Raw genomic sequence first — 15,562 nt, forward strand, 5'->3', positions numbered from 1 at the left:
CTCCATAACCCTAACCCTTTCTCATCCTTGTATATCTGCTACTACTGCACTTGTAGCTACGGCTAGTTCCTCTTTCCTTGGTCCAATTAAACGTGATACGCTCTGATTCTGATGCAAGTAACATGGGTCGCTGCTCAGCCTGCACTTGCTTCGTCGCAGCGGTCTCCTTTCAAGCGGTCTTGCCTCTGCTATTTCTTGGTCTCTGCTACCCAGCACGACGGGTTCCTCGTCTGGCACTCCGACATCTGCTGCGTGACGTGCCGGCTTGGTTGTTGGCGTCATCACCTTTTGTATCCGTTGATCTAACGTGCCCGTATTTAGTTCTTTGTCTATAGGTCTCTCCTTAGTGATCTCCAGAAATCGATGCCAGATGAAGCTGTTTTCGAAGTAGCGGTCGATTAGCTCTGGCTGCAGTCTAGCTGGATAACCTCTTTCGAGAGCGTAAGCAGTTGCATGAACAGAAGGGGGGTGGCCCGTCTGAAAGGCCAATAGATGAAGGAAGTCATTCCGGTCCTTTGGGATGTTCGGGTCGAATGGCTCCAGCAATGTCGGAGTGTGCTTCTTGCTCATGGCAACAGCGACGTGCCGATAAATGCTTAGCTGAAGTCGAATAGGACAGTCTGGCGTAGCCTGCTCTAAGCTCTTCGAGCAGTCAGTGGCACTAAAGCAACCTGTGGGATGACAGCTCAAGCCAAACAGCTGCAGATTCGTCTTTGTTTCCGCATCGACGAGCTTCAATTGCCGGAGGAGGAAGTCGGTGAAAGGCCTTATATAGGCAAGGTATAGGAACAGAGCTCGCTCTACTGTGGGACAAGGTACCCAAACGATGTAGAACGAGTGATTTACTGTCGTGGACACTTTGTTGTAAGCGAAAAGTAGCATGATGCGTCCCTTATGTATCACGATGTTGCGTTGTACAGCAACAGTATTCGCCCAGCGTATAATGCGGAGCTCCTCGCCCCTGGCGGGCATGCCATTAGTCATGGAGGTTCCCGCAAAAAGGAGTCGAGTAAGATCATCACATCTCTGCAGATACGCCAGCGCTCGCTTGCATCCAGCGCCCTGCAGTGCTAGCCTCCCTTCTCGAGGAGAGAACGCTCGACGGTGAAGATGCTTAAAGCTCATCTGTAGATTGTTCTGAGGCTCCGCTAGAAATGAATAGCCCCATCGATAACTTATGAGTTCGTCTTTGATTCCACGCAAATCGACATCAGGCCACCAGTGAAACATCAGCTCGCGTGCTTCCCAATCGATCCTATCCAGAAGAGAGTGCACCGTAAAGCGTAACTGTGCTAGGGTGATCTGGGATCCGTTGATCTCGAGCAGCTGGCCATCAGGCGACCAGGAGATGTTTGTCCTCCCACCTTCCCGCTTAGCTATAGCTCTGCCATGTTGGAGGCGCTCGATGAAATATCCAAGCGGCGCAAAGGTACCGCGTTGGAGATACTTTGGCCAGATCTCTCTGAGGAGTCTTAACCCCTAATCTGGATATGTCGAGCGTGCCTAGAGGGGAGGGTTCCACGAATTGTAGGCTCACAACGGGAGCGCATACTCCAGGATGACTAGCCTCCCCACCCATATCAAGGCTAAGAGATACAGTGTATAGTCGTACGCGGTACAGAGAGTGAGCTTATGCAGGTGGATTCCAAGCACACCAGAGAAGTGAATAACTGCTTTAGCGCCTAGATCGCCGTCTATTGAAGTGTCTGTCCAGAAGAGGACGAGCAGCCGGAGGATGAATTCAATAATGCAAGAAGATAGAGGAGGCAGCGGCAACAAAGGATTCGACAGGGCTCTCCCCGCCTCGTTCAACAAAGAATTGTCCAGCTCCGCGCAGATAGTATCTACCATCTCTGCCTGGGATGCAGTAAGTGTCAGACCGTAAATGCCGTACGCGTTGTGGCCCTGTGCTAGGCAAACCCGCCTTGCTCAGAAGACATAGCAAAGGAAGCAGTAGCAGTACAAGCAGTATTTTTTCCCAGTAGCTTGTCGCTTTGGTAGCTCAAAGGGGATAGGGCAGTAATGCAGACCCCAGCTACGTAGCCAACAGCAAAGAACCCGCAATGTAGACGACAGGGTATCTTCACATCTATCCAACACGCAACTAACAAGCTCAACAAGCGTCAAGAGCTTTGTCTCTGTAGCTGAGCAGCTGCCCCAGTTAGAGCCGTTCTACAATCCTAGGTAGAGAGCTTCGTGCTTTTGCGACAGAAGCTGCGACGTAGCAGCAATCACATATAGCGGTCTGCGTGCGAAACAACGTGGCCACCCGCACTCACGAAGCCAGCGCGTATTCTCGTCGTGCTCTAATTTGTCTGGGAGACATACGTTCGCATGGGCTTCATTAGCAAGCCGATGCTCCTCTACGTCCTCCATACGGAGAAGCTCCGCCATATCTGGGTCGCAGCAACCTTCTTCTTCTTCCAGCTGGATTGATTGTTCTTCATCCACTTGCTCTTCCTCGCATTCTGCTTCTACAGACTCAACATTGTTCGTCTGGGTGTGGTCTACGCGCCAGTATTGCCCTGTCTTCCTGTGCGCCATCCATCGTTGAAGGAAGCAAGAAACATCTTCTCTATGAATCTTTATCTTCCTGACATTGTGGATCTTGTTTAGGTGCTTCCGAAATTCACCCCAATTGACCGTGAGCCAGATACAATGTGGGCAGCTATACCCCCGGACAGGAGCCGCTAGGAACGGCAACACCCGGCTGTCGTTTAGAAGTGGGACGATGTCTGAGTCTTCCTGCGCTACGGAAAGATGTTCGTATCGGCGAAGTATAGGTGTGGATAGCCTACTGCTGATGCCGTGATGTCGTTGGAGATGATTGAAGAGCACCATTCGGGGAATGGCGCTTCTGCAGAGAGTGCAAAACAGTAGCCATATGATGGCAGGTAGGAGATGGTGTCCAGCGTTTCTCTCGCTTCTACCTAGAAGCAAGCAATTAATGAATCTGACGATACTAGCCTAATCGCCTGCATACCTGCCTTAGCGAGAAGAGAAGGGGGGTTTGGAAGGCCAGACTGCAACGTGCAGCAGCTAGGATCGACAGGATTCCCCGTGTAAGTTTTCCACGTACGAGACATGGACTAGAATCAGTGCTACGCCCCGTGGTTGCAGCAGTTGCAAGAGATGGGAGGTTCAACACGGCAGCGGAGGTTACGGAGTCAAGATAGCTTAAAGGGGTAAGTGCAGGGGTAGTTACGGAGTCAATCCGGGACTACCGTAGTACGAAAGAGGGCAAAAAAGGTCAGTGCTGACACTCCAACCTGTCGGTTCCCTGCCATGTAGGCAACATTGTAAAACCCCTAGCTGTAGTGAATCCAGTTCGATTCCCACGAAGAGCATAATATTGCTTGTCATAGTCTAGCCGCATGATCGACCGGCCGGCCGCACCTTTGCTCATCAGTCATGTGAGATCCATACATCAATGGCGATCTCTACTAAGTATCATGTATCATCCCTTATCACTGCATCATCATATACCTGCTCCCACAATTCCAAACACACCCGCACCCGCAGCCGCCCCAATGAGGTCCCAATTCATACCAAGCACATTTGAGGCACCTGTGGCTTGTGCAGACGCGGCAGCACCGCCTGTTGCTGATGTACTGCTCCCTGTACTTGTACTTACTGCACCTGTCCTTATTGCGGTTTTACTTGCGCTGGTTGACGTCGGCCTATCTCCCAACTTGAGGGGTAAATCCACACACAGCTTATAAGACGAGCAATACTCCATGTCTGAACAGCATTGGTCACCACAAGTAGTCTCGAGGTCCGCCTCCTTACACGCTTGGTTTGGCGTCGCCAAGGCTGAGTTTACAGCGATTTCAACTGGACTTTTTGTTTCGTCGTTGCTAGTATTGATGGTAACGCCTTCACAAGCAGTGAGGCAATTGATCCAGTCAGATCCCTCCTGCCAGCCGCTGGTGAGCGGAAAGTACTTCGCTGCGCACCTCTGCGCACATGGATAGCTATTGCATGGGATATCTGCGTTTTCGAAGCCAACAAGTCCCTGATATTTGAGTTCTGGCGTTGTTTCAGCGGGGATCCAGGAACCTTTCCCGCCGGCAAGGTAAATAAATGGAGTGTTCTTTCCACTGATGATGTTCATCCACGACTCGTTGGTCGGATTCGAATATCCATCAGCGCCAATTTCATAGTACATCCCTGACGGACCCATTCCAGGTGGAATGGTTACTGTAACGTTGCCGTCCTTGGCTGGAAGTATTCCTGTAAGACTACCTGAACGACTGGTCAGAAAATCCTGATTTGGTATCCATAGAACGAGATTTCAATGCACCTACACATGTTCCACATATAGATAGAATTCCAGATAGTAATCCTAAAGTGCGTTGCTTTTTTCCCAGGGTATCCACTTCCAGCTTCGGTCGCATTTGTGATGGTGAGGGTGATGTCCTGGCCTGCTTGCACCGCTTCTCCTCCTCTGTACCCCAGACCAACCATCTTCACATCGGCAGCGCGGGTCAGGAGGGGCGCTAGTAGGTAAAAAATAGAACTGCGCATTGTTGATTTGGTAGTGCGATTACGGGAAAGTGTAATTGTATGAAACTACTGGTATGAAGAGATGCGCACACGCAAACGAGCAACTGGAAAATCGGACTGCGCACCCTAGAAAACAAAGAATAAAAGAAAATCAAGGTTGAAAGGGAGGAACAAAGAGATGGAGCGCAGTACAAATAAGCTTACAGGTAAGGCGACCCATGGAAAATTATTTCAATGATTGTTTTGAAAAGGGGGCTTGGCTCCTTGTTTCGGTTGGATGGCGCGAGGCGTTAGCGTACGCACGGTGCAGTGCAGCGCAAACGAGCGAATCAGCGCTTGAGAAACGGAACCTAGGGCGCAGTCGGTTTGGCCATATAAGCTAGCGGTCACCGAAGCTGGCCACCCACTGAAGCTGGCCACCCGCCTAGAACTCGGCCACCTATCAAAAATCAACGTAATTAATTCAACCTAGTTACAATTGCCACTCTGTACACATAGACTGAAGAGTTTAAGCTGCTAATTCAGCTGCTGCTCTCTCTGCTGCTTTTTCTGCAGCGTTACTATTGTTTTGTAACTCTAAAAGAGCAGACGCCTGCACTGCTACCCTAATTGTTTCTATATCTGCAAAGCGTTGATTTAAATTTACATGAACTTTCTTTCGTAGCTGCTAAGGCTTAAGAGCCTTAAGTTAACTATATAGTCTTTTGTTCTCTGCTTCTAGCTGTGCTGCGCGAGTATTTGCTACTGCAATAGCTTTGCCTGCTTTTTAAATAAGCTAGTGAGTCTTGCGGCTAACGCTCTCGTTCCTGTACAGCTCTTGCTGAGCTATAAAAAGATTACAAGGTCCACAGGGGGTAGATAGATAGCTCTTCGCAGGTTGAGCTTAATTCTGACGTAGTAGCGTAACAGGCCTTTAATGTTATGGGCGGAAAGAGACCTGCTAACGAGTATGCATTTGCTCCTATGTACAGAAGAAGAAGGATAAGGAAAAGAAGAGTAGCGTCCTCCTCGTACGGTATTTATCCTCCGTACGCTAATACAAAGATAGATAAGCGGGAAGTTCTTCGGCGTAGCCTCTTGTGGTACTTAGGCGTAGCCCCTTACATTTAAGCTACCTATAAGGAGTTAACTACCCGCTTAATGTTCAATAGACAGATGCCTGCAGTAGCCCATCTAGCTCGTACTACTCTCTTAGTAATCGCAGCCTCTCTAGCGTTATAGTAGGCTGTAATAAAGCGTTCTTTTTTAATAGGCGCTGCGTTATCTAGATGCAATAGTTCCTAGATCTGGTTTTGGTAGAATCTCTTCACTACTAAGAAAACTAAAGAGATCTAGTGGCTGCAATACATAAGATAAGTAAGCAGGTAGAAACAGAAGCTGAACTTTATTCTGCTTACAGGTCCACAGGAATTCCAGATCAATGTAGCTGCCGTGGCCGTCCAGAATTAGCATCCTCTAACGATCGTCTAATAGAGCCGTCTCAGGCAGAAATATCCGTTGCAGCCATTCGAGGCCTATCGCATTTGATGTCCAGCCGTTCTCAGAGGTTGTGTAAAGCCAGTCAGGTATTATCGCAGGAAACCAAGTACTCTGTATGTGAGGAGTAGTTGGGCAGGCACTGAGATATCGGTATAGGCTTGTATTGAGACGAATCCTTGAGGAGCTATCAAGCCTCTCAGAGGGATGATATATACCTACGTCACGTGATTGTGGCTGGTGTGAGCCGACGGTGCCCCGAAGGGTTCCCGGTGGCTCACCAGTCTGTGGCTGGAATCCTGTGGTGATGGAACATCGTGACACTGTAGGTTCTTGCCCTTGAATATCACCCCGCAGCGCAGTTTCTTGCCTGTAGCTAACACGCATTCTGTAAGGCAGACTTCACGCGCAGAAGAGCGAACTGGTTGAGTAGAAGCTTGTATTCGGAGTAGAGAAAATAGCAGACGCAGAGCCTAGAAGAGGCAGAGCGTACGCGTACTTATATAGCCTAGAGAGAGAAGCGAAGCGAAGGCGTACTAGACCGTAGAAGGTCTAGTAGTTTAGGCCTTCGAAGGTCTAGTAGTTTAGGCCTTCGAAGGTCTAGTAGTTTGCGCCTTCGTAGTAAGACGTAGCCTTTTACTCCTTAGCTCTAAACCTCGTAGTAAGTAGTAGCTAAAGAGAGGCTATGTCCTTACACTGCACGATCTCGTTAATTATTGGCGTTATCGCAGCTTCTTTCTATCTGTTATTCCTAAGCATCTAAGCGATACTCTATTGTATTTTATTGCCTAGTACTCCAGCAAGGTGCTTAGCTAACGCGTAGGCAGACAGCTCCTCCGCGTTAAGGTTAGGTAAGTTGTCCTTTATGTTCTAATTTATTATTAGAGGGCTCGTTTCTGTATGTGCCTGCTTCTCGTGCAGGGCTTCCCGATTAGTATTCTCTCTTTTAATTGCTCTAGTCTAGTAGCTAAGCTTCTCGTAAGCTTCCGCGTCGTGGCCTACTCCTCTACAGTAAGGACTAGTAGGGCTTCTATAGCCTATTACTGTACAGGGCTTCTATAGCTTACTCTTAATAGCAAGGCTTATCTAAACGGCTTTTAATTGCTGTTGTAGTCGCGACTTTTAGTAGTTCCTTTAACCTCACGCTCGCGATCTCGTACTAGTCAGTACTTTAACTTAGTATCGCGGCCTATGCCCTGTTTAATAGAGGACTAATAGGACTTCTAACAACAGCTCGCTTCTTAGCTGCAATTTAGCTGTTACGCAGGGTCGTTGCCTGTTCCTTAAACCTTAGAGGACTAACAGGGCTTTAACTGCAATCGCTTACCTTCTTGCAAAGGTCTTTTGCAGACAGCAGGACCTACACCTCTGTACTGTTAAGGTATCGCGTAGGGCTTTTACTAAACGGTACTCCGCGCGTAACTAGGATCTACTAGCTGCACTATACACGTTCACCGCTAGACGTTACGCGAGGCTAGTAGCGCGTTGACTGAGCGTCCTACGAAGCTGTAGTCCTAGGCTAGTAATCTTGTAATAGCTTATGCCTAGTTGTTGTTTAAAGGCCTTTCGTGTCTTTGTACAACACTAATCCCGTGCGGCAGATTAACCTACTTGCACGTAACAGAAGAGGCAGTTAAGAAGCTTAACGCGCGTCGCGTTAACAGAGTCTTAAAGCAAGGCTCTGTTAATTAGGATCGAATACAAAATGTAAGGGGCTACGCTTAGGGAGCTATCGCACAGGTATACTAGAGTTGTATTCAATAGAGAAGAGAACTACAGGAAGCTAGGGTTCTGAAGGTCGTTTAGGGGGCGGCGGCTCGAGATAACCTTCTGCCGGGCTCGCTTGCACAGAATCCAGGTGCTTAGGGGGGGCACCCGGAATCTGTAGACAGTGCGCCTCGCGCACGTGACTAAGATATCATCGAGGACTCACCAACTGGGCTCCAGCCCATTACACATACGCAAGCTAGCAGCGTTACCTATTCTCTGTTACTATCTCTTATTACCGCGGTACGCTCCCCTAACTTATAAACTGCCTTAGAGAAGATCCTCTTCTTGCAGTAGGCGATGCTAACAAAGAAGCCCTTCTTATCTATATTGTACGTGTTGTAGTGGAGTGTTTTGGTAGTTCTCCATCGGAACGTGTGCTCGATGCAAGTGAGTAGAGTATATTGTGTGTGTTGTATGTGTGGTGTTCGTTGTCTGAACGGGGTTCAGACATTCCTGTCCCTTTTCTACTCTCCGTGTTATCTCCGAGCCCGATAGCCCTTCAAATCTGCAGTTCCCCTAGATTCTCTACCACAGTGTTGCGCTCTTTAATCTTATGTTCTTGCATCTTAGAGTGCAGCAAGTTAAAGTACAACTTGTATTTACGCTTGTTGTTAGCTAAGTAACGCTCACGATCTATACTAGTGTCCTATTTAGAGATAAGCTTATCGGGATAACTGTCAGGCACCAGGCTACTCCGGGCCCGTTCGGGCCGTTATGCCAAGCAATCGCAGTATATTAGCCTACCTTACCGCTGTTGTGGCTCGACAGCGGTTCGTCTCTAGTCTTACAAGGCAATATACCTCTACTTCCACTATCGCGGTGCATCTCGTATCTATAAAGACTCTATTGCTTGACATTCGAACCGCTCTCCCTACGATACCCATGTGCACCTGATTTTGTAACAATGAGCTCTAGAGCCGGTCTACCTAGCGCCTCAACTCGCAACTTAAGAAGGGCCAGCAAGCAACGGGTCGACCTAGTAGGGGACGTTACAGACCGCGACTCCCCGAGCCCTCGCATCCCAACACCAGATGTTGACGAGCAAGTTCGTCAGGAAGGGCCCACCTCAACCGCTAATAACCTAGGACGCCCTGTTCTAGGCCAGAACACACGGGCACCACCTGAACTGGCTTCTTAGGAAGAGTCCAACACCACTGTCGGGGGGGACGCCCCTAGACAGGTTGAGCTGGAACGAGAGCTGGAGGAACTTAGGCGTTGGCGCCAGCGGGAGGAAAACCTCCGCGAGCTGACCAAGCTAAGGGAACTTAAACGCAAAGTGCAATAGGGAGACTTATCAGCCTTCGATGAGGTCTCTCTCCCCGCACTATCACCCCGAAGGGTAGAGAGCGTCACTGATCTAGGCGCCCCTCGCCCTAAGGACCCGGAGACGTTTGCAAACCGCGATCGCCAGCAGTATAACTGCTGGGCGCGCGACTGTGAGGCAATCTTTAGGGGATCGCCCTCACGCTTCGCAACGGACACCTAAAGAGTAGACTTTGGGATTAGGTTTCTAGACGAAACCGTTAGATCCACCTGGGATACATATCGCGAAGACCACCTACGAGAGGACCCCTTTTAGGAGCCCACCTGGGCTCAGCTTAAGGCGGTGATGCTCGACTGCCTCGGGCCCTTGGAGATGCGACGTCTCCAGGCCCATAACGACCTAAAACGGCTCAGACAGAGGCATGATCAGGACCCGAACGTCCTTCTGGCTCGACTCAACACACTGTGGAGCGAGATAGAACACGTCTCTAAAGAACAGCGCCGCATGGATTTCATGGGCGCACTCCTCTCTAAGATACAGAAGGAACTTATAGGTAGGGACCCTGAGGATATCAACACAGTATCCAAGGTTAACACGGCGGCACGGTTTATTTAGAACAAGACAAAGCGAACCGCACCTACGGCGGAGCATCCAACCGCAAAAAGGGAGGGCTACGCTAGAACTACACATGAAGATCGTGCGGGGCCCCCTAAGACCCGGAAAAAGGCCAAGAAGGCCTTTGCGGGGAACTTCAAGAAGAAGCAACGCAAATTGGACCCTAGCGGCCCAAAAGACCCTAACATGACCTGTTGGGGATGCAATGAACCTGGACATTTCTAGAAAGATTGTCCTAAGCCAAAGGAGGCCTAAAAAGAGTCGGCTAATCCCAAGTCGGGGAAAGGCAGTAGGCAGAGGAGCTAGAGTCCTTCTTGTCTGCCCACATTGCACACTCCCTAGAGACTTGGGATCTAGGGCTCCTTCATAACGTGCTTTACCTAAAGCTAACCAAGTTACTAACAGCTAAGGTAGCTATCAGCCAATTAGACTTTGTAGAAGCCTTAATTGATAGAGGTTCGCAGTTAAACCTTATTTCCGCCATGCTCGCAAAGGAGCATGACTTGACAGTCCGACCCTTGCTAAGATTGTTAGCAGAGGGGGTAGATAGTAAGGCGTTAAAGGTCTATAGAACTACAGAGGTTGCTATTAGGATTAGAGACGCGCGCGGAAAGGAAGAAACCCAGAATGTACCGTTTATAGTGGCTGACATTTAGAAGTATCAGGTATACTTAGGGTTGCCCTAGATAGACATGTACTCGCCTAAGATCAGCTACTCTACACAGAGAATGATTTTTTAGGGTACAAAGTCTAAGGATAGGACTGTCTACAGGAAGATTGCGGTAGAGGAGGCTAAGGAGTTCGAAAAGACGATGCGCGATCCCACTGCGGATGTGTATAGCTGTCTTGTTGCCTTAGTAGTCTAAACCAGCCTAGAAGGGGCCGGAGGGGAGCAGTTACCCCCGCAATACTCTGAATTTGCCCAATTAGGATCAGAGGACGACTTAAGGGTCCTAGCGGACCATAGACCGCAGGATCTAGCTATTAACCTCGTAGAAGGGGCTAAGGTACCCCACCAGCCGTTGTATAACCTCTCTAAGACTAAGCTTAAGTTGTTGCGCAAGTATTTAGAGGAATACTTAGCGCGTAGCTAGATAAGGCACAGTAAGTCCCTAGCGGGGGCGCCTATCCTCTTTGCTAAAAAGAAAGACGGCACAATGCGTCTTTGTGTAGACTACCGGGGTCTTAACAGGATTACTGTCAAGAACCAGCACCCACTGCCCCTTATTAATAAGTTCTTAGAAAGGCTTACAGGCGCAAAGTACTACACTAAGTTAGACGTCAAGGAGGCTTACTATAGGGTAAGAATCCAAGAAGGGGAGGAGTGGAAGACAGCTTTCCGTACAAGGTACGGCCATTTTGAGTATACTGTGATGCCCTTCGGCCTCACGAACGCTCCTGCGCAGTTCTAGGCCTACATCTACTAAGTCCTTGCAGGATTAGTTGATGTAACCTGTATTGTATACTTAGACGACATCCTCATCTTCTCTAACACAGAAGAAGAGCATGTGAAGCATGTTAAGGAAGTCCTGCATCGACTGCGCGATGCTAAGCTGTTCTTAAAGCTTCCAAAGTGCGAGTGGCACACTTAGCGCACTAAGTACCTAGGCTACATAGTATCGCTAGAAGGGATTAAAGTTGACGAGAAGAGGATTTAGACAATCCTGGAATGGCTAGAACTGCGCACGGTGCGCGAAATCCGAGTATTTATTAGCTTTATAAACTACTACAGGCAGTTTATAGCTAACTTCTCCTAACTTGCCCTACTACTTACTAAACTAACCTAGAAGGGGCTAGAAGCGGCTAGAGGCGGCTACGCCTAGCGAAGGGAGGAAAGTTAGGTAGTAGACTTAGACAAAGAAGCTAAAGAGGCTTTTTAGAGGCTTAAGAACTCCTTTAAGGAAATCCTAATCCTAGCTTACTTTAAGCGCTACAGGAAAACGAAGGCAGAAGTTAACGCCTTAGGAGGGGCAATCGCTAGCATTTTAAGCTAATAGTACCTAGAAGAGGGCAAAACGGGCCGTTAGCGCCTAATTAACTTCTTTTCGCGCAAGCTTATTATAGTAGAGTACAACTACGGCACCTATAACTAAGAGCTACTAGCTATAGTTAAAAGCCTTAAGCATTAGCGCTAATACCTCGAAGGCATCTACTTTAACATCTACACAGACTACTAGAACCTAAAATAGTTTATAGAGACGAAGACTCTTAGCTACTAACAAGTAAGGTCTTAACTTTTACTGTCTAGGTTTAATTTTACTATTGTTTACTAACTAGGGGCTACTAACCTAGCTAACAGCCTGTTAAGAAGGCCTAATTACATAGCAGAAGCCTAGAAACTAGCCTAGAAGTACAATAAAGCTTTTATCTAGCTAATAAAGGACCTCCTTAAATACAGCAACTAATAGTTAGTACTAGTAGCTATAGTGTAGATACGCTCTGCCGTACGCTTTAAGGAACAAGACGTCCTTATAAACGCGTTAAAGGAGTTTTAACTAGAAGAACAGCGCTAAATCCTAGACCCTAGCAACATAGAGGAACGGGAGGAGATAGATAAGGACTTAGAGGCTACTTTAGACGAGTTAGAGCCTAAAGAGGCTCCTTCTAGCCCAAAGCGGGCTAGAACTACCTAGCAGACAACACAATACCCTAGAACTGCTAAGTAGAAGTTACAGGCTATCTAGGAGTGCTATAATAGCCTGCTAGCAGGCTACTTTAGAGCAAGACGAACCTTAGAAAAGCTGCAGCGACACTACTCTTAGAGGGGCATGCGCAAAGACGTTAAGCAGTATTGCAAGGAGTGCCTTATTTGTAAAAAGTCTACTCTAGCTAGACACCGTCTATATAGACTCCTTTATCCTCTCCTAATCCCTAACTACTCTTAGGAGGAGGTAACTATAGACTTTATCACGGAACTACCTCCTAGTAAAATATCTAGGGTAGTTTATAATGCTATCCTGGTAATTATAGATAGATTAACTAAGATAGCCTATTACGTGCTAGCACGAGCTAATTAGGACGGCTCTGATCTAGCACAGGGCTAGATACGCGAGGTTATCTAATTACATAGAGTTCTAAAGCAAATTATATTAGATCAGGGTCTATTAATAAACTCTAGACATTAGGACACGTTCCTTTACTATCTTAATGCTAGAAGAGTTTTAACGTTAGCCTTCTATCTACAGACGGATAGGTAAACAGAGCGTTAAAACTAAACACTAGAACAGTATCTTTAGTGCTTTTGTGCCCTAGAACAGGACGACTAAGCGTTGTAGATCTTAGTAGGAGAGTTCGCGTACAATAACAGTGTACACTCTACTACAGGGGTTACACCCTTCTAGGCTTACTACAGCAGGCACCCTTGTAGTGCAGACTAGCCTAAGATAGCCCTAGGGGAAGGAGAGAGCCCTATAGCAACCGAAGTCGCCTAAAGGGTAATTAAGCTACAGCAAGAATGCCGCAGAAAGATTAAGGTAGCTAATGCCTACTAAGAGGAGTATGCTAACAAGTACCGTGCTCTAATCCCTTTTAGGGTAGGAGACTAGGTTTTAGTTTCTAATTAATATATCCGCTCTACAAGGCTAAAGAAAAAGCTAGACTAGAAGTTTCTAGGCCCAGGCACGATTACAGCCCAAATCGGACTATCAGCGTTCAAGGTCGACCTGCCAGGTCTTCAAAAAGTTCATCCCGTCTTCCATGCGTCGCTTTTAGAGCCATACGACCTAAAAGGGGCCATTCCACACCCTAATGTACCAGCTCAGGACACTCTGCGCGAATATAGGGACGATGTGTATAAAGTAGAGCGAATTCTAGACAGAAGGCGTAACAAGGACAATAAGTAGGAATACTTAATCAAATAGGCTGGCTACTCAGAGGAGGAGAATTCTTAGGAAGTAGGAGCAAATGTTTCTAGCAACGCACTGAAAAAGTTCTAGGAAAACAAAGGAATCCAACAAAGAAGAAAATCCACTAAATTACAGCCTAAGAAGCGTAGCTAAGGACGGCCTCGTAAAGAAGGGGGATAAGTTAAGCTACAACAGGCCATTCCGGTGCAAACGGGGGCATACCTTCACCTTTTTCCCCTTCCTAAGGGGTTTTAGGGTGTTTAACAGTGCCTCGGGCCAGATTAGGCCAGTATTCCCCTTCTAGGCTACATAATGTAACATCTGTCTCCGTTAGCCAACCTAACCAGATCGCAGGCAACTAATGCTCTACAATTCTATATCTCCACATTCACAAGTCAAACAATTATGCAAATCAAGCTTCATATTACTGCATAAGGGTCATAGCCTATAGGTATAAAACGCCATCCTATAGGGTACCAATCTAGTCCATTCCAGCCCAAAGGACCCCAAAGTTTCCCATTATAAGTCGTTTTTAGTCATAAAGAGGCACTATTACCCATTCAGGCCACCAGAGGCCCTTAGGGGCCCATACCGGCCCATATCACCCAATCCTAGGCCTTTTAGGCCATAAGATCATCAATCTCCTTCTCCAGTCCCTTAATCTCCTTAGTAAGGGCAGCCTTAATAGACCTAGAGTTCTTGCTGCAAGGAACGTCGGCATGCTCGGACTCCTTCTTGCTGACCACGGCAGTAATCTCAGCAATCTTCATGTCGATAGCGGTGTTAGTCATGCGCTTTCCAGGAGCCTGCGGGTGTTAGCAGCAGGCCATAACAAGCTCTAATAGGCCATATAGGGCCCAGATTCCCCAATAAGGGCCATAAGGGGGCTTTTAGGTCCTCTTACGGGCTTCTTAGGGGAACTGCCGGTCTTTTCGTACTAATCGACCGCTTCCGCCACCCGCTTATTCCAAATGGCCTAGATAGCCTGCTGCTTAGCAGCCTTAGAATCGGCGGATTAACCAGAATTATTAGGGCGAATTCCGGACTTGGGATCATGATTGCTGAGGCAACGACCGTTATGCAACTCTAGATGCTGACTAGCCGGAGCATACAACTTGCTGCAAAATGTTAACATAAGCCCCAGAAAGGGTCATTATGGGCGATTATAGGGCATACTAACACCCTAGTACCCCGGTAGGGGGCACAATAGGGCATTTCAGGTCACTTACCTCTCAAGTACCCGCTTGACGCCCTAAAGCTCACGCTAAATCTTGGCCTCCCGAAGTAGGCGCTCATCTTCGGTAAGATCTCGAGTAACCTCATCCTCATCATCAATACCAGGAATCGTAACTTGACCTTTGCGAAGCTCCTTAACCAGAACCTCAATAGCGGCCAGGTCGACGAACCAGCTGTTAGGAGGCTAGAAAGGGTCAGAATAGCCCGTAACAATGCGGGCTAACCCCTTCTACGCCAATAAGGCGCCATAATGAGGTAGAACGGGCTAAAAGGGGCCACTTACAGCAATACAGGGGCGATTCATCAGGAAACAGCGCCCACACTCGAGGATCTAGACGGCACCAGGCAAACCGGGGATATTGCGAAGACGTCCCTCGAAGTCGGCCCTGTTATGGTCGCCAAGGACAGGGAAACAGCAGCCATACTAACCCAGGCAAAGGAATTCACCAGCGACCCAGGAATAGAGGCAGCCAGTGCAGACCCAGAACAAAGACTAAGTGCCAGCACCGGGAAGATAGCTGTTGGAGGCCGCTAGCTTAGAGAAACCAGCCATAATGAGCCGTACTAGGCTAATATGGGGATAGTCAAGGCGAAGTAGGCGGATAGGGTCCGATGGGGCGTAAGAGGGCGCCTATGGGCCAGTTAGCCCCATTCTCACCCATATCGCACTAGAAGGGGCCATTTTGGGCCACCTTGGCGTTACCCTCCTCTTGCCCAGAATGGGGCAAAATACTCACAATTAACGGTCGAGGGGAGTGTGGAATAGGAAAGATGGTCCAGATCGGCCAGGAATACCCAAAAGCTTGGGCCTTCGCTTAGCTAGACCCTGAATCCCAGGTAAAGGTGGATA

At 48.1% G+C, this 15,562-nt stretch overlaps 1 protein-coding gene across 1 annotated transcript; it reads right to left on the bottom strand.

The window, feature by feature from the left end:
- Positions 1–21: 21 nt before the first annotated feature.
- On the bottom strand, positions 22–4,527 carry ALTATR162_LOCUS10950 (uncharacterized protein; the record flags this gene model as incomplete). Its single annotated transcript, XM_043318590.1, has 3 exons — positions 22–1,376; positions 3,790–4,241; positions 4,304–4,527. 3 exons carry the CDS (start codon positions 4,525–4,527, stop codon positions 22–24), a joined length of 2,031 nt encoding a protein of 676 aa, XP_043174525.1.
- Positions 4,528–15,562: the final 11,035 nt, after the last annotated feature.

Source organism: Alternaria atra (genome assembly GCF_907166805.1).
Source record: "Alternaria atra isolate CS162 genome assembly, contig: 35, whole genome shotgun sequence".
Lineage (NCBI taxonomy): Eukaryota > Fungi > Ascomycota > Dothideomycetes > Pleosporales > Pleosporaceae > Alternaria > Alternaria atra.